Here is a 21,709-nt window from a genome sequence, read left to right on the forward strand (position 1 = left end):
TAAGCAAAAAAAGCTGGAAGTGGCGCTGTGGTTCAAACGGTAGCTAGCCTTGAACTGAAGAGCTGAGGGACAACGCCCAGGCCCAGAGTTCAGGCCCATGACTGACCAAAATAAAGGAAATTAAGATATATTCAAATTTAAAAATACCTGCTTTAAGCTGGGTGCCGGTGGCTCACACCTGTAATCCTAGCTACTCAGGAGGCTGAGATCTGAGAATCGTGGTTCAAAGCCAGCCCAGGCAGGCAAGTCCATGAAAATCTTTTTTTTGGGGGGGGGGGAGGGTCAGGTCGTGGGGCCTGAACTCTGGGCTTGGGCGCTGTTCCTCAGCTCTTCAGCTCAAGGCTAGCGCTCTACCAATTGAGCCACAGCGCTACTTCTGGCTTTTTTTCTTTTTGCTTATGTGGTGCTCAGGAATCAAACACAGGGCCTCATGCATTGCAAGGCAAGTGCTCTACCACTAAGCCACCTTCCCAGCCCCAAGTCTGTGAAAATCTTATCTCCAATAAACCACCAAAAAACTGGAAGTGGCACTGTAGCGTAAGTGGTAGAGCTCTAGCCTTGAGTTGAAGAGCTGAGGGACAGCGCCCAAGCTCTGAGTTCAAGCCCCACGACCTCCCCCCCCCAAAAAAAAAAAACTACTTGTTTCATAAAAATTTAGTGGCATTTTTATTTCAAAGTATACTTTAATGTTTTTGATCTTCAGTGTTTTTTGTTTTGTTTTGTTTTTTTGCTAGTCCTAGAGCTTGAACTGAGGGCTGGGGTGTTCTATTCAAGGTTAGCACTCTACCACTTGAGCCATAGATTCATTTCTGGAGGTCAGAGTTCTATAGACTTGCCTGCTGGTCTGGCTTCAAATTGTGGTCCTCAGCTCTCATCCTCTCAGCTTACTTAGTAACCAGGATTATAGGCAGGAGCCACTGGTGCCCAGCTATTATCAGTGTTCTTTTAAGTATACCATTTACATTTGCAAAGTCAGTACCTCCCAAAAGCTTGGAGAGTAAAGTCATGGGTTGATGATGAATTTGCTTTGTAACACTTGACACAGGATTTAATACAAGTAGATTACAGCAGTCACATTTGCCTATTTTATGTGACTTTCAGCAAATTACTTACCTTTGTGTCCTTCTGAATTTGTAAAATAGGGATATCTTCTATCTTAGAACTTTAGGCCACAGCTAAGGTGCTTTCATAAATAATTACTTAAGGGAAGTGAAGGGTAAACAAAGGAGGAGCCTGCAATGCTTGGTAAGAAATGTATGCATTATCCTGCCCATGTAATTGTAGCCCCTCTGTACAGTATGTTCTCAAATAAAATAAAATACAATTAAAAAATAATAATAATAATTACTTAGACTAATGCTAAGTATGTGTTGAATAAAATGCCAGTAAGAATTGTATGGCTTTGAAAGACTTGTTTTGGGAGCAATACTTGCTGGGATTTATAAATTAATAGTAACATTGCATATTTTTTTTCTAAGGCTGTTATTGTAGTGTTACTAAGTTTAGATCAGCTCAGTTTGAATTTTGCTGACTAGTTTTGCTAATTGAGAGAATGTCTTCGAACTCTCCAAACTCTTGAAAATTTAGTCATACTTTGCTGCTTTTGTCTCTTATTAATGTTCAACTTTAGAAACTTAAAAAATACTATATAGTATATGTAGTGTATAGTATGCATATAATTTTTTTTAATTTTTTATTGTGAAGATACTATACAGAGGGTTACAGTTACATGAGCAAGGGAGCGAGTACACTTCCTATTGAGCATTGCTACCCCCTCCATTGTTTTCCCCCTACCATCCTTACCTCCCTACCTTCCCCGAGGTTCTTTTTTTTTTTTAATTGTGATTAAGTGATTACATAATTTCCCAAATTTCACAGTATTTTGGAATAATGATGCTCATTTAAAGTCACAAGTTCATTCTAACTTTCCTGGAGCAAATTGTCTATCACGGTCTATAACATATAACGGTGTACACATATGCATATAATTTTTAATTACTGTAAATTTACAGAGATTTCATAGTTGTATTTTCATACATGCATATAATGTACATTGTTGAAATTATGTTCCTTTTTTTGGGGGGGGGGTCAGTTGTGGGACTTGAACTCTGGGCCTGGGCTCTGTCCCTTAGCTCTTCAACTCAAGGCTAATGTTCTGCCACTGGAGCCACAGTGTTACTCCAATTTTTTGCTGATTTATTGGAGATTAGAGTCTCAATAGACTTTTTGGCCTGGGCTGGCTTTGAACTGTAATCCTCAGATCTCAGCCTCCTGAGGATCTGGGATTACAGGCGTAGCCACTGGCACCCAGCTTGTCCTTTCTCCTTCTGCCGGTCGTTTTTCCCCAACATTCTACCTTTTACTGTCATAGCATCTATTTATTTATTGAGCCAAGCCTGGGCCTTCACTCAGGGCTAGGGCACTGTCTCTGATTTCTCTCTCTCTCTCTCTCTCTCTCTCTCTCTCTCTCTCTCTTTTTTTTTTTTTTTTTTTTTTTTTTTTTGCTCATGGCTTGTACTTTACCATCTGAGCTGTAGTTCCACTTCGGAATTTTTGGCAGTTAAAAGTCTCATGATCCTCAGCTCTTACCTTCCCAACATGTTAGGATTACAGGTATGAATCACTCGTGCCTGACTTGTTATAAAATTTTACTTACCTTCCCAACATGTTAGGATTACAGGTATGAATCACTCGTGCCTGACTTGTTATAAAATTTTAGTAAACATCCTTTTTCAGATTTGTTTCATATTTTGTGATTTTATAATAGGTAAATGAAGCAGCAAGTTAGAGTTGATAAGTTGAAAATGAAACGTTTTGTTTAGAAAATACTACTTAACAAAGATAAATGACTTGATCTTGATGTCCTTGTCTCTGATAGGCCTTCATATTTTGATTATGGCCCCTTTGGTTTGACTTAAAAGTTCTAAGTTTGGGCTGGGAAGATGGCTCAGTGGTAGAGTGCTTGCCTTGCATGCCTGAGGCCCTAGGTTCGATTCCCTAGTACCACATAAGCAAAAAGAAAAAAGCCGGAAGTGGCACTATGGCTCAAGTGCAGCGCCCAGGCTCAGAGTTCAGGCCCTATGACTGGACCCCCAAAAAAAAAAAAAAAGTTCTAAGTTTGTGGTGACTTTGTGTGGTCTTTCTTATGGGCATCCATACTGTTTAGTAAAAAGGTAAAATCTGAGACATAACTGCTTTTCTATATATTTGCAAAAGAACTTCAATCCACATAAGTTTACTGTTAGATTTGGAATTTACTGCTTAATTTTCTCATTGCTTTTAAAAAGCAAATAATAAAAGGAAAGTTCTACAATTTAACCACTAAAGAGAAAGAATAATATTTTTATATTTTAGAATTTCTAAACCTGTTGTGTTCTGATTTTTTTTCCTCTGAACTTTCACAATTTTCTTTCCTTCATTCCTTCCTTTCTCTCTCCCTTTCCTCTCTCCCTCCCCTCTCTTCTTTCCTTCTTCCCTTTCCTCCCTTCTTTCCTCCCTTTAATCTCTTTCTCGAGCTGGTACCAGCACTTTAACTCAGGGCCTAGGCATTTTCCTTTAGTGTTTTTGTTTTTGGTACAAGGCTGGTGCTCAGCTACTTGAGCCACAGTTTCACTTCTACCTTTTGGATAGTTAATTGCAGATAAGTGTTTCATGGCCTTTTCTGCTTGAGCTGGGTTCTAACCATGAACCTCAGATCTCAGCCTCCTGAATAGCTAGATTACAGGTGTGATCCATGGGTTCCTGGCTTCACAATTTTTTTGTATTTGCTATCAAAATGTAATTAGATTATGTCCTATTTCCATTTTGCATATAAAACACTTTTTGTAGGCCATTTGAAAATGGAACATTTCTAAGAGAAAACCATAGCCACAGCCACCATAAGGTGTTCCTTGGTAACTAGCGGTGCGGTCTCTGGGCTAATTTATGTACTATTCAGGAATCTTAGGGGATTGTATCCCTGTGGACAGTTCTTTTGTTCATCAGCTTTGTTTTTGACTTATCAGTCTTGAGCATATTCTTTACCCCACCTATACTTGGAATTGATTGTGAAGATCAAACACTGAACAGTATATTTACTGTTACAATATTTATTTTATTTTTTTGTGTGTGCTGATGCTGAATATTGAATTCAAGGTCTTATACTCTTGCTTGGCTTTTTCAGTGGCCTGGTGTGTGCTACTACTTGAGCTACACCTGCACTTCCAGGATTTTGCTCGTTAATCGGAGAGTCCCTTGGATTTTCTGCCTGGCTGGCTTCAAACCAACATCAGACTGAGCCTCCTGAGTAGCTAGATTACAGGCATGAGCCACTGGTCCCAGACTCTTAAAATATTGCAGCCTCCTGGCTACTTAGGAGAACTGAGATCTGAGTATCTTGGTTTGAAGCCCAAAGAAAAGTGCTTGGGAATCCCAATTAACCAGCAGAAAAGCAGATTGGAGTGTGTGACTCAAGTGATGGAACACCAGCTGTGAGCAGAAAAAAGACAGCAAGAGTATGAAGCCTTGCCTTGAGTTCAAGCCCTCACTATTGGCACAGAAAAAGTGCTCAAACAATAGATTGATAGATCCATTTAGCAAAATGTATTAAATAATTACTGACATGAAAATCTGTTCATATTTAATTAGAAGTATATAATGATGTTTAAATTAGGTACTTTCTGTTTTTTCACAGTACTAGAGTTTGAGCTTGAGCTTTGAGGCGTTGAGCCTGGTTCATTTGCTTGGCTGGTTCTCTACCACTTGAACCATGCTTTCAGACCATCTCTTTGCTGTTTATTCAGACTTGGTGATTTTTTTCTCCCCAGCCTGGCTTTGTCCAGTTTGGGGGGGAAGTTTTTTTTTGTTTTGTTTTTTGTTTTTTGTCGTTCATGGGGCTTGAACTATGGGCCTGAAAAGCCTGTTTAATTAAACTGAATGAGACCAGGTGCTGTTGATTCCTGCCTCTAATAGCCACATGAGGTTGAAATCTGAGAATTGAGGTTCTTAGCCAGTCTGGGCTCAAAAGTTCATGAGAATCCCATTTTCAGTAACCAGTGGAGCTATGCCTCAAGTGGTCTAAAGCTGTAGCCTTGGGCACAAAAGTTCAGGGACAGTGCCCAGGCTCTGAGTTCAAGGCCCAGGATCAGTACCAAAAAAAAAGTTTATGTAAATGAGATGGTGTTATGGATCTAGGAACTCATTACTGAATTAATAAAGTATATCAGATTGACATGTAGTTCTGTGGTTTAGTGCTTGACTTGTTTCTGTGAGACCCTGGATGCAATCCTTAGTACTGTAAGCGAAAAAAAACAGTAGTATTTGGAATAAAATATAGCCTACTTTATCCCTACCTCTAAACAGAAAACATTTATTGTTCTGCAAAGAAATGGAACCTAAAAATCTTTTAGAAGCTAGGTGGCTGGTGTTTCACACCTATACTCCTAGCTATTCAGCCTGAGATATGAGGATCAAAATTCTAAGCCAGCCTGGAAGAAAAGTCTGTGTGGCTCTCTTGTGTTCCAAGCTGGAAGTGGAACTATGGCTGTAGTAGAGTGACTGTAGCCTTAAGTAAAAAAGCTAAGCAATAGTGGGAGGCTCTGAGTTCAAGCCAAAATATCTGCATACATACTCCCCCCAAAAAGACTTTTCCAACATTTGTTCTGCCAGTACTTAGAGCCTTCTCATGTCTTGGTGAGATTGTGTTCATTGAAATGAATTCATCAGACTTTATATCCTTGTCTTCCCTTTAATTTGTATTTTATGAAATGCATCCTATAATAGTGTTATTTTAGTAATGTACTATGTATATATTTATTTGAGGTTGCATTGCACTTATTATCTTCTTCTGTTTTAGTGCTTTTTTAGGACCAAAGGATATATTTCCTTACTCAGAAAATAAGGAAAAGTATGGCAAACCAAATAAACAAAAAGGTTTCAATGAAGGCTTATGGGAGATAGATAACAATCCAAAAGTGAAATTTTCAAGTGTACAGGTGAGTCATTGGATATCCACTTAGTTTAGTATTATTTATTCAGTCTTGGAGGAAAAAATACCATCATAGCTATAGGAAAATAAGATGGCATTTAAGAGTCTTAGTAATTTTGGATTAAATTGTGTTCTTATTTATGGAATAAACTTTGACTTTTTATGTCTAGATGAACTACTGAAATTATTATACTGCTAAAGAGACCTCAGAAAACTGAGAAATGCTTGGTTATTTACTCCTAAGAATAAAGTTTAATATATTAGATTTAAAGCCATATGTACTGTCTTTTTTTTCTTTATTTTTTTTTGTCAGTTGTGGGACTTGAACTCTGGGTCTGTGCACCATCCCTGAGCTCTTCAGCTTAATGCTAGAGCTCTACCACTTGAGCCACAGCACCACTTCCAGTTTTCTGGTAGTTAATTGGTGATAGAGTGTCAGGGACTTCCCTTGCCCAGGCTGGCTTTGAATCTCGATCCTCAGATCTCAGCCTCTTGAGTAGCTAGGATTACAGGCGTGAGCCACCAGTGCCTGGTTTCTACTATATTAGCTCTCAGACATTTCCATACATGCATACAAATCGTTGAAAATAAGTTTTATTCTATTTTCATACATGTGTAAAGTACTTAATTTGCCCTCTCCTTGGCCCTCTTCCCTCCTGCTAGTACCTGATCACCCAGAAGAGCCTATATTACTTTCCTTTCATTCATTTTTTTAAGTGAGTATTACACAAAGGAACTTTGCCATGTTATTTCACATATATACATATATGCTATGTTCAGTTCAGGATATTTTTTTGGAGGGGTCAGTTGTGGGGCTTGAACTCTGGGCTTGGGTGCTGTCTCTGCGCTCTTCAGCTCAAGGTGACAGACCAGGGGGTTGTGTGTGTGTGTGTGTGTGTGGTGTGTGCGAGTGTGAGTGTGGGTGGTGTGTGGTGTGTTTGAGCGTGAGTGGTGTGTGTGTGATGTGATTCAGTGTGTGTGGTGTGTGTGTGTGTGATGTGATTGAGCGTGTGTGGTGTGTGGTGTGGTATGAGTGTGAGCATGTGGTGTGAGTGTGGTGTATGAATGGTGTGATTGTGAGCAAGCATGTGTGGTGTGTGTGATTGAGTGTGAGTGTGGTGTGTGTGGTGTGATTGAGTGTGAGCGTATAGTGTGTGGTATTTTTGGTGTATGGTGAGTGTGAGTGTGAGTGGTGTGGTATGACTGTGTGATGTGAGTTTGGTATGACTGAGTGTGGTGTGAGTGCTGTAGGTGTGGTGTGGTGTGATCGTGTGTGGTGTATGTGAGTGAGCGTGTATGGTGTGTGGTGTGTGGTGTATGAGCGTGTGTGATGTGTGGGTGGTGTGATTTGAGAGCGTGTGTAGTGTGATTGTGAGTGTGAACGTATGTGGTGTGAGTATAATGGGTGGTGTGATTGAATGATAGCGTGTGTGGTGTGTGGTGTGAGTGGTGTATGGTGTGTGAGTGAGCGTGTGTGTGGTGTAATTGAGTGTGAGGGTGTGGTATGTGTGGTGTGATTGAGCATGTGTGGTGTGCGTGGTGTGTGGAGTGTGACTGTGTGTGGTGTGTGTGATTGTGTGTGTGGTGTTAGTGTGAGTCATTCCGTTGTCCTAGGTGCTGGGTGTGAATGTTGCCTTATGCTCCAGGCCGCCCTTCATTGGCTCTCCAGGGAGCAGAGCACAGAGCTTGTGGGTCACCCGCTGCTCTGCGCGGGGCCGGGGTCGTAGGGTCGCTGGGTCAGCGGGGCCAGCAAGGCTGAGGGTTGGCAGGCCCAGCCTGGCCTTGGCTCCCACCCTGACTGCGCCCAACGCCCGCCACTCCATGGCCCCCGCGGTCCTGGAGGCAGAGGTTGGAGGCTCTCAGTTGGAGGCAGTCTGGACCAACTTCACCCTCATCTCAGAGCGACTGGTGAGGAGGGCACCTGGCACGGCAGGGAGGCCGGGTGGGGCCCTGTACCCGGAGGGGGAGCTGCCTGGCCAGGCTCTGGGCCCGCCCGCCCCCCTGGACAGGGCAGCAGGTGCTGCTCCGCAGGTGGCCGCTGGAGGGCGCTGTCTCCCCGGCCTGCAGAGCCGACAGAGGCCTTGTGCAGCCAGGATCCCATTAGTGGTGGAGGGGTGTCTGGTCCAGCGAGAGGGCGGCCCAGGTCAGGGGGTGACTGGCCAGCCGGGAGTGGGGAGGCCCACACGGTGGGGATGGAGGGGTGCGGTGGGAGCAGTGGGGGGCGTAGTGGGGGTGAGGTGTAGGGGGAGGTTCTGGGTGCAGCATGGGAGTTCTGCCCCTGATGACTTTCTTCTCTGCATAGCACCTGATGCCTGGCATTTCCTCAAATCATCTTCACAACACATAGGAGGTGGGCACCTCTGCAGCCCCATCTTTTTACACAAGAAGTTAAGTAATTCAGCGTCAGGTAATCACGTGAACAGGTCTGCCAGAGTTGGAGAACTTCGTCTCTTTGTTCCAAAGGAAATTGGACTATCTGTCTCCAGAATGTGGCTTTGCTCTGTTAAATGGCCCCAGGGCTGGGAAGGTGGCTCAGTGGTAGAGCTCTTGCCTTGCGTGCCTGAGGCCCTGGGTTCGATTCCTCAGCACCACATAAGCAAAAAGAAAAAAGCCGGAAGTGGCACTGTGGCTCAAGTGGTAGAGTGCTAGCCTTGAGCTGAAGGGCTGAGGGACAGCACCCAGGCCCAGAGTTCAGGCCCCATGACTGGACCCCCCCCCAAAAAAAAATCGCCCCAATAAAAGCTGTTGTCTTCACTTGAAAGGTAGGGGAATCAGGAGATACTTTAGGTGGAGCATAAAAGCCTGTGCAAACATAAAAGATCATCATTCTATTGTTGATATATATCCTAGTAAGGACATTTTAAATGCAATGCAAACATAACACAGATTCCCTGCTGATGTTTCTTACTTAGTAATTTGTGAGTTCGACTTCTGAGCAGATCTTCATTGAGACACTTGAGTCATAGAGAAAAATAACACTTGGCTTTGGAGTTCATCAACTTGGAAATTTTTTTTTACATTTTTTTTATTGTGAAAATACTGTACAGAGGGGTTACAATTACATGGGCAAGATAATGAGTACATTTCTTATCAAGCATTGTAGCCTCCTCCTTTGTTTCCCCTACCCATCCCTTCACATCCCCCCCCTTCCCCAATCCTCCCCGCCCCCTCCCCACCGAAGTTGTAAAGTTCGTTTTCGACATGACAACTTGTACTTCTCATTGTCGCAATGGGTCCACCTGTATCCCCGTTTAAATGACTTGTTTTTCCCTTTCCCCTCCACAAATTATACCGACATCAAATACAGTGAAAGCATAGGTTATACTGTGGGGGAAGGACATACAAAGCAACAAAGAAATAATCTTATAAATGCGTTAGAAACAATCGCATGAAAGAAAACATTTGAATACATATCTTAGGGTTTATTTCCCTAACATCACCTCATCTGACCTTTTCTGCTTGACTCAGACATATACTAGATATTGCAAATAAGGGGAACCATGGGACCTATGTTTCTTTGGGCTTGGCTTACTTCACTTAATATAATTTTCAACTTGGAAATTTTATTATTTTACTTTGTGAAGACAAGGCCTTACACACATGGAAATGAGAAACTAATTCGTAAGTGTACAATTAAACAGACACAGTTTGTATGCAAGTGTACACAGATGTATTAACTGAAGTATGGTATTTGCAGGGGAGAATTCGGATGGTAAAATTCCTCAGGAAAACAAACTCATAGTCCAACGAAATGAATACCAGGAAACTGGCACTTTAAAGGTATGAGTAGGTCAAGGGGAGGGAGGGTGGATGAATGAAGAGAGGAAGGCAACCATAATACTTAATATGTATTCTGTGAAACCAAGAATTGAGAACAGGGCTGGTTTTGGGAAGGTTGGGAGAGAATGATGAAGGAGTGGCATGATCAAGGTGCATTGTATTTATAAACTGACGTGTGCCACCACTGATAACAAAACCACAATATAAAAGGTGCAGCGAACACTGGGAGACATTGGCATAGGTGAGAATTACCTGCCTGACCACTGATAGAACCACACAGGTACTTCAATGGGGAAAACCATTTCACAGAAATCATCTCAGGGAGACAGTGAATGTTTTGTCTTTAGGGGGTATGCAATATTTGGATATCATAGAAAGGAAGGATTCGAGGCATGAGCAGGGGTGGTGGGGGAGGAATATGCCCGGTCCCTTCCTGTGCTGATGAGGTGCAGAGGGACAGTAGGGTTGCGGTGGAGGCGTGGGGAGAGGAGGCTAGAGGAGACCTTGAATGTCACATTGAGGACGGGTTTTGTGCTGCAGCAGCAGAGGACTGTCAGGAGCACAGAGGGAAGATTTCCCTGGTGGTGCTGTGGAGGCAGAGACAGGAACCAGAATACTAATTAGGCGTTCATTGCTAATACGCTCATAGGAGGGGTGGCCAAGAGTAGGATATGAGAGATGTGGAAAGTCAGTATGAAAGCACAGCTGAGTTACTCAAAGACAAATTTCCAAGTGGGTAATGAGAAAAAGAGAAACTCTCTGACACAAAAATAGAACAAGGTGAAGGAATTTGGTGGGGGCGGGTGGTTAAGAAGGTGCCTATTTTGAGATAACAAACTTGCTTCTGGATGTAATGAGTTTTGATGTGCTGTTAGAATGTGACGTGTAGACGTCCACATATAAAATTGCCAAGTGCAGATATCTGAATTCTGATGGTGTGAAGCCCTGGAGTGCCAACGTGAACCGTGAAACCAAGAGCTTCTGAAAAATTTAGGCCCCAAACGCTTTGAGATGTCAAACCTCAACCCGTCACTAAATTATTCACATTTGATTTTGTTCTCATAATGAACAGAGCAAAGAATCCGTTTTTTTCTCACAGATTTTTTTTTTGAAGTTGGCAAAAATAATGGATTTTAAAGAAGTCATCAATGATCAGTGAACTTACTTGGTAGATTCTTTTTTTCTTTTTGGTGAGGAATGACTCACATACTAGAAAGTATAAAATCCAGTGGCAAAATATACACATGAGTCCCCCTATACGTACCACTCCCATCAGGAAATGGAACGCTTCCAGCACTCCAAATAGTGCCTTCCTTATAAGTTAAGGTCTCTCCAAGGTGCTACCTTCCAGAATGACTACCACTTTGAACAATATCCACTTAAGTTTTTTTTTGGGGGGGGGTCCGGTAGGAGGGCCTGAACTCTGGGCCTGGGCGCTGTCCCTCAGCTCTTCAGCTCAAGGCTAGCGTTCTACCACTTGAGCCACAGCGCCACCTCTGGTCTTTTTTGCTTATGTGGTGCTGAGGAATCGAACCCAGGGCCTCAGGCATGCAAGGCAAGCACTGTACCACTGAGCCATCTTCCCAGCCCCCACTTAAGTTATTTTTATGCCTTCAGCTCTGTATGAATTGAATCATACAATGATATATCACATACTATATATATAGATCTTGTATCTGTGATAATATATATCTTTGGTTAAGATGCATTTTTCTAGTATAGTTCATGGAAACAAATCTGGAGACGTGGATGCAATTTACACTTATTGAGGAACCATGCCACCCTAGTACATGAGGCCATCGGCCACACATAGGGACTTTGTCTGCATTGGTGTACACACACACACACACACACACACACACACACACACACCACAGACATAGGCTGAAGGCCCCTAGGTGAGGTCATGGCAGACTCAGGCACTGGTTATGGCCCAGGTTTTACCCTCTTTTCTCGAGTGGGGGGAAGACTTACAACTCTCATGTGATCATCTTAGGGCAAATGAATATTTTTATTTTACCCCCACTCTTGGGGTAGCGACAGGAAAGTTGTTTAGCCTTTGCAAACTGATTTTTTAATCTAAGTGCTGAAAAGTTAGTTTGCTCTTATAATAGCATAAATAAACACTCTTGGAGCGAGAGCTCAGTTTTATTCTTCCCTCTTCAGCAAAGCATTAAAAACAAAATCACCTCCATTCTAAACACAGAAACCTAGAATTACAGGAAGGACATCTCATTTATTTAATAGTGGTAAGGAAAATACTTTATGGAACAAGGACCAAGGACCTTAGATAAGGGGACTAGAGCCACAGCTACCTGCAGCTGTGCAATGAGTTACAGGCAGGGAGGGAGAGGTGGAGGCCTTGCTATTATGTGCACAGAAACACCTTTCAGTAATCCAGAAGCTCAGGGCTGCCCAGCATGCTTTGTATTAGAGGCTGGGGACACCATATTTCTTTGTATCCTTAGAGTTTCTGTTGCCTTCTGAAACTGATACAATACAAATTGTGTGTGTGTGCATGTATGTATGAAAGAGGAAGCACTTTAGTTCAAATGAGCACTTAATATTCATAATTTCATCTAATTTTAATAAATTATATATGGGAAATACTGAATGGGCCACAAAATATTTTATTATTACTATTTTTTAAAATAAAATGTTTTTCTCCATTTCTTCTGTCCCACCTTCAATTTTTTGTTGCTTTTTTTTCTTATGAGCAAGAATTATATCTTCTCAGATTCTCAAAAATTAATCTGCTTTAAAAGAAGTTAGGGAGAAAAACATTGTTTGAAAAAGAAAACTTAGTCATCCTGTCACCTGAATGCATATTTGTATACTGCTTAGATATTGCTGCTCCAAGTGATTCTGAACAGCTTTTCAAAGGGTGCGTTGGTATGTGGCATTTCAGAGGGAGATATAGCTTAAGTCCACAAAAGGACACATATTAATTGGGGATTTTACTTTATTTTGGCACAGAGTTTTTTTTAAAAAATCACCTGGGTGGATTTTAAGATATAGACAACGTTTCAGATCTGGTTTTGGAAGCCTGATTGAGAAAGTTCTTTCTCCCCAGCATTTAGGACAGCATGTTCTCTCTAAAGAAAGCTGTCTATTTTTCTTTTCTTTGATGGACCTTCAGTTTAGAACAGACACAAAGCTGGGAACACAACCCAAGGCAGAAAAAATTCACTCCTATGTACTGTTGTTCAGGTTGACTGTAGGACACAACCTCAAAGGTTATGGATCGGTGGTGGGGCCTTGTCCCTGCGTGAGCATGTTTTCTGGACTTTGGCTGGAGCTGAATTCCTGACTTCTGAAAGGAGGGATGGGTCTGGGTTTCTAGCGGGAACAGCCAATGGGAAGGAAGAGTGTCTCAGGCAGGCCACACCGCTAAGGCATGCTGTTAACACACCCTCCTGCACACTGTTCGCCTGTGTTTGAAATCCTTCCAGGATACTGGGGTTACTTTTTTTTTTCCAACCAGGAAGAATACATGATTGGATTCTTCTTTTTATCCCTTCCTTCCTTCCTTCCTTGCTTCCCTCCCTCCCTCTCTCACCCATCTCCCCCTCCCCCTCCTGCCCTCCTCTGGAGCTCTTCTTTCCAGCAGGAGCTTGAGAATAAGATTATTATCCAATCAACTCAACAGCAGCCCATGTCAGTGTCCACATGTGCATCTGAGACGAGAAGAGATTCATTTGTGACCTGTAAACTGAAGTCTGCTTAGGTCTGTAAATATGAATAAAGCCCATTCTCCTTAATGATGAAGGTAATCTCCAGTAATGTAATTGTCTTTCTTAACTAGTGGGGATAACCCATTTCTCTCCCCCCCCTCCTCTCACACAAAAACTATGCTTCTCATAGAGTGATCTTTACAAACACAGGGGAAATATGTCTTTTGGTTAATTGCATTTGAAAGAGCTTCCCCCCCCCCTTTTTTTTCTTTTTTGTATGAGAGACTCTTCTTTCTCCACCACAAATTATGTGTTTTTCTAATAAATATTGTGGTGAGCTGCTGGGGCTCTTATGGGCTAACTGTGGAAGTGGTTGGTGTGTGTGGGACGCACTCCTGGCTTGGGTTAGGTTTGGTGAAAGTTGCTGCTTTGGTTGCTGCTACAGAGGAAGGGCAGTTTCTTTCTGTTGCCATTGTTTGTGGAACTTTGGTGGACCTGGAGTGGATTGTGAGACCCCCCTGCCAGCCCATCCCCTGTGAGCACAGAGCCGTTGTCTCTTTCCATGTGTCATGTGCATTTTCCAAAACATTCAGCTGTGCCTCTAAGAAAGAAGTACAGCTTCTTAAGATGGCCTAGGAATGGAGTTGTTTTCTTTTCAATATGGTTTTGGAAAGAAATTTTAGATGGAAGGTAGAAATCAAGTTGTACAGAAGGTCTTAAGTGTAAGCCAGGAATGCAAAGATTAGACTCACTGGTTTAGTTAGGGCAAATAACTTCACTTTGAATTATTTTCTTCTTTTGAGGGAAAAAAAAGTAGATCTGTGTTGAAAGCAGTGTCTGAGGAGACCAATTTATAACACACAGCAATTGCAGAGACAAGTTAGGTGACACCAAGAGCAAGTGTGTCTAGGCAACCCCTTTAAAAATACCCCAACCGAGGTTATGAAACCACACAGCTTCTTTGAGGAATAACGCATCCAGGGCTAAAGCAGCCTAATTTTATTCAAGGATTTGAAGAGTAAAAAGGGATTTGGTTCTTTAAAAAAAGGAAAAAAGAACAGCCTAGTGAGGATTATTGATCAGTGAGGGATTAAACATTTGCTGGAATACAAAGCGTCAGGAATTATCAACATGGACATCACAGTGGCCGGCCATTCAGCACTTGGAAATGCAAACAGCCCAGTTTCCCACTGATCCAATGGCAGCAGCCCGGAGCTCTTGATTCCCTGTGTGTCCAACTCTGTACTCCCTGCCCCTGGACAGGGATGAGGAGATGGGGTAGGGGTGAAAGGAAACTTACCTTGCTCTTTTAACTTCTGTCTGTCTGTCCCTCTGGAGCAGGCCAAGCACAGACCAGAGAGGGAAAGCACTGGGGAGCCTAGGAGAGGTCCTGAGGTCCAGAGAGGATCAGGAGATCTACCGGGAAACCTCAACTACCACTTCCTCCTGTTGCCAGGGCTGTGGTCCTGTCTGCTTGCCAGCCCGCACCTGCCTCTGTGGTTCACAAGGAAAAGGCACTTGGCACTTGTACAGCCGGCCCCAGGGAGTAGTGCTGGGGCCATCCCGCCCTTTCTGGTTTTGTCTTTTTCTTCCCCCATCAGGTGCCACTGGCTTTGAACCATGTAATTGCATCAATAAGCCATCTCTGGGATGGGCGGGGTGTGTGTGTGTGTGTGTGTGTGTGTGTGTGTGTGTGTCTGTGTCTGTGTCTGTGTGTCTGTGTGTGTGTGTGTGTGTGTGTGTGTGTGTGTGTGTGTGTGTGTGTGTGTCTGTGTGTGTTCTGCCACCCTGCCTCCTGGAAGGCTTTGCAGGACTGAGGACATTGGTTTGGATCCTGAGGCTGATTTTTATCACCTCTGCATAAGGCTGAGCCTGTGAGGAGAGAAAGTGAGAGGGAGGGAAGAGGAAGTCTGACTTTGCACTTTCAAGAGCATGTGTGATTTTCCAGGATGTACATCATATACATTGAAGCATCTGTGTTGTGGGCTCCCCGGGATTTGCCTGTTCTCAGTGCCGATTCTTTGTGCACCCTGCATACATCCCACCTTTTGGACTGGGGGAGGCAGTGGAGGATGTTGTATAAGAGGACCAGTGTCCTGACCCACGTGCTGGCTGGGTTAAAACAGGCGCACAGATACTTCAAGCTCCAGCCCACGTCTCTACCTACCCCTGGGCAGGAAGAGCCTAGGGTCACCGTCTGCCTCTTGGAGACTCAGTTTCCCCATCCACTGTGAAGTTTTTGATAAAGGCCTTTATTTTGGGTGCCACATTCTCATGCTGAGTCTCCTATTGCCTTCTGTTGTCAACTTGAGGAGCCTTTGAAACTTTGGGGGAGACGTTCCCATCTTTTTCTTCCTTCTTCTTTTCCATACATTGGACTGTGTTGCTATTTTCAGGCCACAAGTGATGAGACTGAAATGTAAGTGTCTTGATGTGCCAGGTGGGGACATCAGGCCATCTGGCTCAAAAGCTGGAATTCTAGGCCATGTTAACTGTCTGAACCGCAGAGGTAGAGAGAGCACACACAGGGCCACACTCCCTGACCCGTGAATGTTACAGATGTGGCCAGACCAGGCCTTGAGACCATGTCAACCCTGGTCCAGAGGAGAAAGGACACACTTCACCCACAGCTCTTTTTAGGGAGCTGGGATTGAGTTCCATCTGTAGAATCGCAAAGTGTTTCTGCGTTCGGAGCCACTCTTTCTCAGACGTCAAGTAAAGACACACAAGGTTGCAATGAGGGTTATGCAAGCCTGTATGCTGGGGTTTGGCTCAGGATAAGCCCTAAAATGAGCACACTTTGCTCATTTTTGCTGTTCAAAATTTTGGTGATCCTCAATGGAATTCTATGCCTCCATCAGAAAGAATGACATTTCCCCATTTGTTAGGAAATGGAAAGGTTTGGAAAAAATTATATTAAGTGAAGTAAGCCAGGCCCAAAGAAACATAGGTCCCATGGTTTCCCTTATTTGCAATATCTAGTATAGGTATGAGTCAAGCGAAAAGGTCAGATAATGTGATGTTAGGAAAATGAACCCTTAAATATGTATTTTAATGTTTTCGTTTCTTTCATGCATGTGTTTCTCACGCATTTATAAGATTATTTCTTTGTTGCTTTGTATGTCCCTCCCCCACAGTGTAACCCCCGCTTTCACTATATTTGATGTCAGTATAACATGTGGAGGAGATGGGGACAAACAAGTCGTTTAAGGATTCAGGTGGACCTGTTGCAACAATGAGAAGTACAAAATGTCATGTCAAAACCAGCTTTACAATGTCGGTGTGTGGGGGGGTATGATTGGGTGCGGGGGAGGGGGGAGGCTGGGAAGGTAGGTGAAGGGTAAACAAAGGAGGAGGCTGCAATGCTTGGTAAGAAATGTATGCATTATCCTGCCCATGTAATTGTAACCCCTCTGTACAGTATGTTCTCAAATAAAATAAAATAAAATGTTGGTGATCCTAGGGTTTAAACTCAGGGCCTTGCACTTGTTATACGGATGCTTTACCACTTGAACCTTGCCTCCAGGCTTCCTTTGCTTTCTGCCAATGTTGTATGACTGAGTCTGAACCCACCTCCTCTAGGTTCACTGGTGATGTTGGACTCAGGGGCCCATGTCACCGCACTGTTTTTCTCCCCCAGAAATAGCGTTTTGAGGACCTTTCTGCCCGGTCTGTCCTAGAACCTTGATCCTTCTAATGTCAGCCTGCTAAGTAGCTGAGATGATAGGTGCCAGCCAACAGCATGTAGCTGAGGATGTGTTGTCCCACTGTGATCCTACTGAGCCCAAACCTTAGATGCACCCAGTGATTGTGTTGGCGAATTGACATCATCGGATGAGCAGCATATATGGCTTATTTATTGACAGTCGAGGTCCAAGCCCTGACTAGGCCCAAAGCCTTAGCCTCACTCTTGGTCCATGGAGATGGAAGACTATCCAGGCAGATGTGTCTCAAAACAGCAATGCTGCTGAGTTTGGTGTGTGTGGTTGTTTGGGGTGTGTGTGGTTGTTTGGGGGGTGTGTGGTTGTTTGGGGTGTGTGTGGTTGTTTGGGGGGGGGTGGTTGTTTGGGGGTGTGTGGTTGTTTGGGGTGTGTGTGGTTGTTTGGGATGTGTGTGGTTGTTTGGGATGTTTATGATTGTTTGGGGTGTGTGTGTGTGGTTGTTTGGTGTGTGTGTGTAGTTGTTTGCGGGAGTGTGGTTTGGTTTCCTGCTCATCAGCCTTGGTGGGTGCCATCTTCTCACCTCCCCATGGGATGCTCTCTGCTCACAGTGGTGTGACCTGTACCCCTCTCTATTCTCAGTGTGTAACCTGTACCTCCTCTCTGCTCTTGGTATGACTCTGTCCACTCTCTGCTCTTGGTAGTGTGACTTGTATCCCTTCTCTGTTTTTGGTGTGACCTGTACCCCCTCTCTGCTCTTGGTGTGACATGTACCCCAGGGCTAATTTAGGCCATTGGGATTTAGAATGCAGTTGGAGGTGGGAAGGAGAGGGGACTGGAGAGGGAGGCTGGGAGAAGAGGTCTGGTCCCACACCTGCTCGCTGCTCCTCAGGGCACCTCTGTGCACTCCACAGGGCCACTGTGAAGCCTGCTGGGGAGGAGCTCTATCCTGGCTGTCCAGGGCCCCGTGGAAGGAAAAGCAAGGGAGGAACGCGCTTGAAAATAACATCGTGACTGTTCATGGGGTAGAGTTCTGCTTTTGCCAACTTCATTTTTAATGAAAGGATGGAAATGTCCAGAGGCAGGGCGGTGGCTAATGGAGTTGCATTGTCCTCTTCTTATTGGAGTTTCAACAGCAGGGCATCCAAGCTCACTCTCTGAGACTGCATTCACGCCAATGTGCAATATGAAATGGAGTCCCTTCCGCATTCACCTCTCTCTAGTCCCGGGCCTGGAACAGCAACTTAGTCTTCACCTGGTCTGATTTGAAGGGATGATTCTCCAGCGCCCACTCCTTTTCTTATGTTGACAGTGGTAGTGGTGGGGGGGGGAGGCACAAATTTACATGACAAAGGACATAGTTCACCTTTTTCACCTGGGAAGTACTTGTGTTTGTTTTCTGGGTAGATAAACTACATTTAAATGGCATGAAGGATTAAATAAAGTGTTATATTTATTTCCTTACCATTGTTAAGGACTAAGTACTTCTGGGCTTTCTTTTTCTTTTTTCTTTTTTACTATCTGGCAGCAAAAATGCCAGCTCAAGTAGAAGTGTGGTTCAAGTGGTAAAATGCCAGCTTTGGAAGAAAAAGCTAAGGAAGAGCATGAGGCCACCAGATTGAAGTCTAGGCTTCCAGTCCCAGAGGCAGGCTGTGTGTCACAGCCCATTGGGGTCACCCAGCCCAGCACTGCGTAACAGACAGTGAAAGGGTCAGGACATGACTGCCATCATTTTGTTTTTCTTTGCATGCTAGGCTTTGAAGTCAGGGCCATGCCCTTACTAGACAGAAGTTATACCATCTGAGCAATGCCTCCGGCCCTGTTTGCTTTATTTATTTTTCAAATACGGCTTCCAGGCTGACCCATCAGCACCTCTCATGCATACTTGGATCATTAATGTCAGCTGCCCACGGCACTCATTCTCCCTCCCCCCCCAACTCCTTGGAGTCCAGCTGGAGGCTCACTGCGGACACATCCTCATGGCTGCTGTAAATGGAAGGGACCCTGGTCATCAGCAAATGGCAGTGTGAGGCCAAGCAAGGTCAGAACTGGTCAGGAATCAGGACTGGTAATGACTCTGTGCTTAGGGGCAGGCATAGCTCCTGATGAGTGGGTAGAGGACTGGCCTATGTAGCTTCAGTGTATCTGTTTTCGGGCGGTGACTATCATAGACACATTTGGGTTTTGTGAGGTTTTTGAACCGTGAGGATGGAAGTCAGCTTGAGACTCAGCTGTGGATGGGTTGGTTGGTCCGTCCCATGTGCCTGGGACACCTTAGCTTGCTTTGGCAACTAGGTAGCAAGTTGCCCTTACGACGTAAGTTTATGATTTTCTCAAGTAGAGACTATATTAAACTCCACGAAGGCACAAGGCTTGACTTGTTCTGGCCACAACTAGTTCCTCCTATTGTCTCCAGACAGAGCAGCAGCTCCACAAATAAGGGATGGGAGGGGGGCATCACCCAGGAAGCATTGTACTTGTAACCTGACTTCTGGAATTGTTACCCTGGGTGCAACCCCATCAAAATACTAATAAAAAAGTCATGTTTTCTTATTTGTTATGAACAAATAAGAAAAATAATTTTAAACAACCACACTCTATAACCCATAGATAATTACTTCTTTTTTTTTTTTTTTAAGAAACAATCATTGGGCTGGGAAGGTGGCTCAGTGGTAGGGCGCTTGCCTTGCATGCTCGAGGCCCTGAGTTCGATTCCTCAGCACCACATAAGCAGAAAAAAAAAGCCGGAAATGGCGCTGTGGCTCAAGTGGTAGAGCGTTAGCCTTGAGCTGAAGAGCTGAGGGACAGCGCCCTGACCCAGAGTTCAGCCCCCATGACCGGACCCAAAAAAAAAAAAAAAGAAACAATCATTGTTGGAGAGTTTTCTTTGAAATACAAAAACTCTTCTTGGAAGCTTATCTGTGTATTAGACAACAGAGCCCCTGAGTTTGAGTTTGCAAAGACTTGGAAATGGAGACTTTCAGGATGATTGCACTCCTTCCCGGCAGTGTGTTTCCATACCCATGCATTCCCACAAAAATTTCCTCCAGTCATTTTTGGCCCTCTAATCTTTGTTACCTAGTTTAGAAAACAAAACTTGGGGAAAGTCATGTGAATTGAAAGTTGTGCTTTTCTGTATATGGTTAAAGAGATCTTCCTTTGGGAACTGCCTACATTTCTTTGCTGTTTTCGGCAAGTTCTCCTGGCTCTTGCTGCTCTCTTTCTTCCTTAGAGGATTCTGTAAGGTCTATCCATCATCCAGTTACCAAAATGCACCTCACTGGGGAAGGAAAAATAGTTGGCGTAGCTGAGTGTTTGAAAGGAAATAGGAGAAAAGACATGCCTCCACACATTGAACCATCTCTGATGCGCTTTGGGAAATTCATAATGACAGATGGGTTGGGGAGAAGGAGACACACTCCACAGTGGGCTTCCTTTCAGATCCAGAGCTCCTTCCAAGGTGGTCTGAGCTATTCTTAGCAACTGGGGCTCCACACATTCACCCTGCCCCCCCAGAAGAGAAGACTGCTTGAGGCAGCTTTGTTGCTTAGAATTTTGCTCCAAACAAGAGCCAAACCAGGCAATGCAGGCATAGATGTGGAGAAATCTAGAAGTCTATTTCATAGAACTTGAAGGACCAAGGCACCTGACTTCTCAGGACCTGTGCTTCTTCAGTCCTCTGATAGGAGTGAGAAGTTCTTTCTGTCGCATTTGGAATTCTGAAAGAAGTGATGAGAATATTCGTAGGGAATGGTGGAGATAGGAAGGTTCCATAGTCCCTATCTTTTGGACACTTGCAGTGTGGAAATCATTGAAATTGTTTTCCCCTTCTCTTGTTTATTCAACTCTACCTATCATTGGTTGATGGCTCAGATTATCTCCCTTCCCCCCCCCAACCCCCAGTGTAGTAATGCATTTCAGGGTAATGCAGAATTTCAATTTGGGGTGTAGAGTGATATGGTTTGATCATGTGTTACAGAGTTGAAGTTCTGAGACCCCGCCTCCCCCATGGAGTTAGGAACTTTGCGCTATGTAGTCACTCTAAGAGCACCTGTGGATTCTTTCCTAGGCTCTCATACTTAGCCACGGACCATGAGCTTGAGCTCTGCCTCTGATGGGCACCAGTTCAGTGTCCATTTTCACCGTGAACACATTTGTGTGGACAGGACCTTCTGTTTGGGGAGGGGGGGCATACCGTGGTGGCTGTGGTAAGACAGAGAAAATACCTACGTCTGTAAAGGTGTACCCAAGCTGAATCCACAGACTTGTATTCCCAGAATGGCCTCAACTGGTGATCCTCCAGATCTGAGTTCCCTGAGTACCAAGGATTATAGGCACCAGTCATGGATTCCTGGCATGATGCCTAAATATTGCAGCGGATGCAAGGAGTTTGAGAAGTGGCGACTGCCTTACAGGGGGTTGTGAACTCCATAGGGACCACAAATGCCTTTGAGAGGGAAGAGAAGGAGGGAAAACCCTAGGATGTCTTTTAATTTAGTATACTTACTGGAGATACTAGGAACCACTGGAAGTACAGAAACTTAAGCTTTTGACCTTTTTTCTCTGGCCAGAGACTGTTCATTGAATTTGCAGCCCCTTATTCTGCTGCAGATGTCAAATCAGAAGCCATC

General features: G+C 44.0%; 1 protein-coding gene across 19 annotated transcripts in view; it reads left to right on the forward strand.

The window, feature by feature from the left end:
• LOC138815266 (hepatoma-derived growth factor-related protein 2-like) overlaps window positions 1-21,709 on the forward strand; it is a 256,847-nt gene that overhangs the window by 22,742 nt on the left and 212,396 nt on the right. Inside the window, exons 3-7 of one of the 19 annotated variants that reach the window (XR_011368239.1) lie at window positions 5,834-5,972; window positions 7,580-7,873; window positions 8,268-8,315; window positions 9,663-9,745; window positions 13,356-16,694. The exons of 15 other annotated variants lie outside the window; for them this stretch is intronic. Coding sequence is in view for 1 of the 4 variants with exons in the window: in XM_070004570.1 (XP_069860671.1) it covers window positions 5,834-5,972; window positions 7,580-7,873; window positions 8,268-8,312 (478 nt within the window). In the remaining 3 variants the exon portion in view is untranslated. 3 more of the 19 variants (XR_011368273.1, XM_070004570.1, XR_011368269.1) reach the window with 3 other exon arrangements.

This window comes from Dipodomys merriami, unplaced genomic scaffold (genome assembly GCF_024711535.1).
Source record: "Dipodomys merriami isolate MVZ:Mamm:240054 unplaced genomic scaffold, mDipMer1.0.p SCAF_1084, whole genome shotgun sequence".
Lineage (NCBI taxonomy): Eukaryota > Metazoa > Chordata > Mammalia > Rodentia > Heteromyidae > Dipodomys > Dipodomys merriami.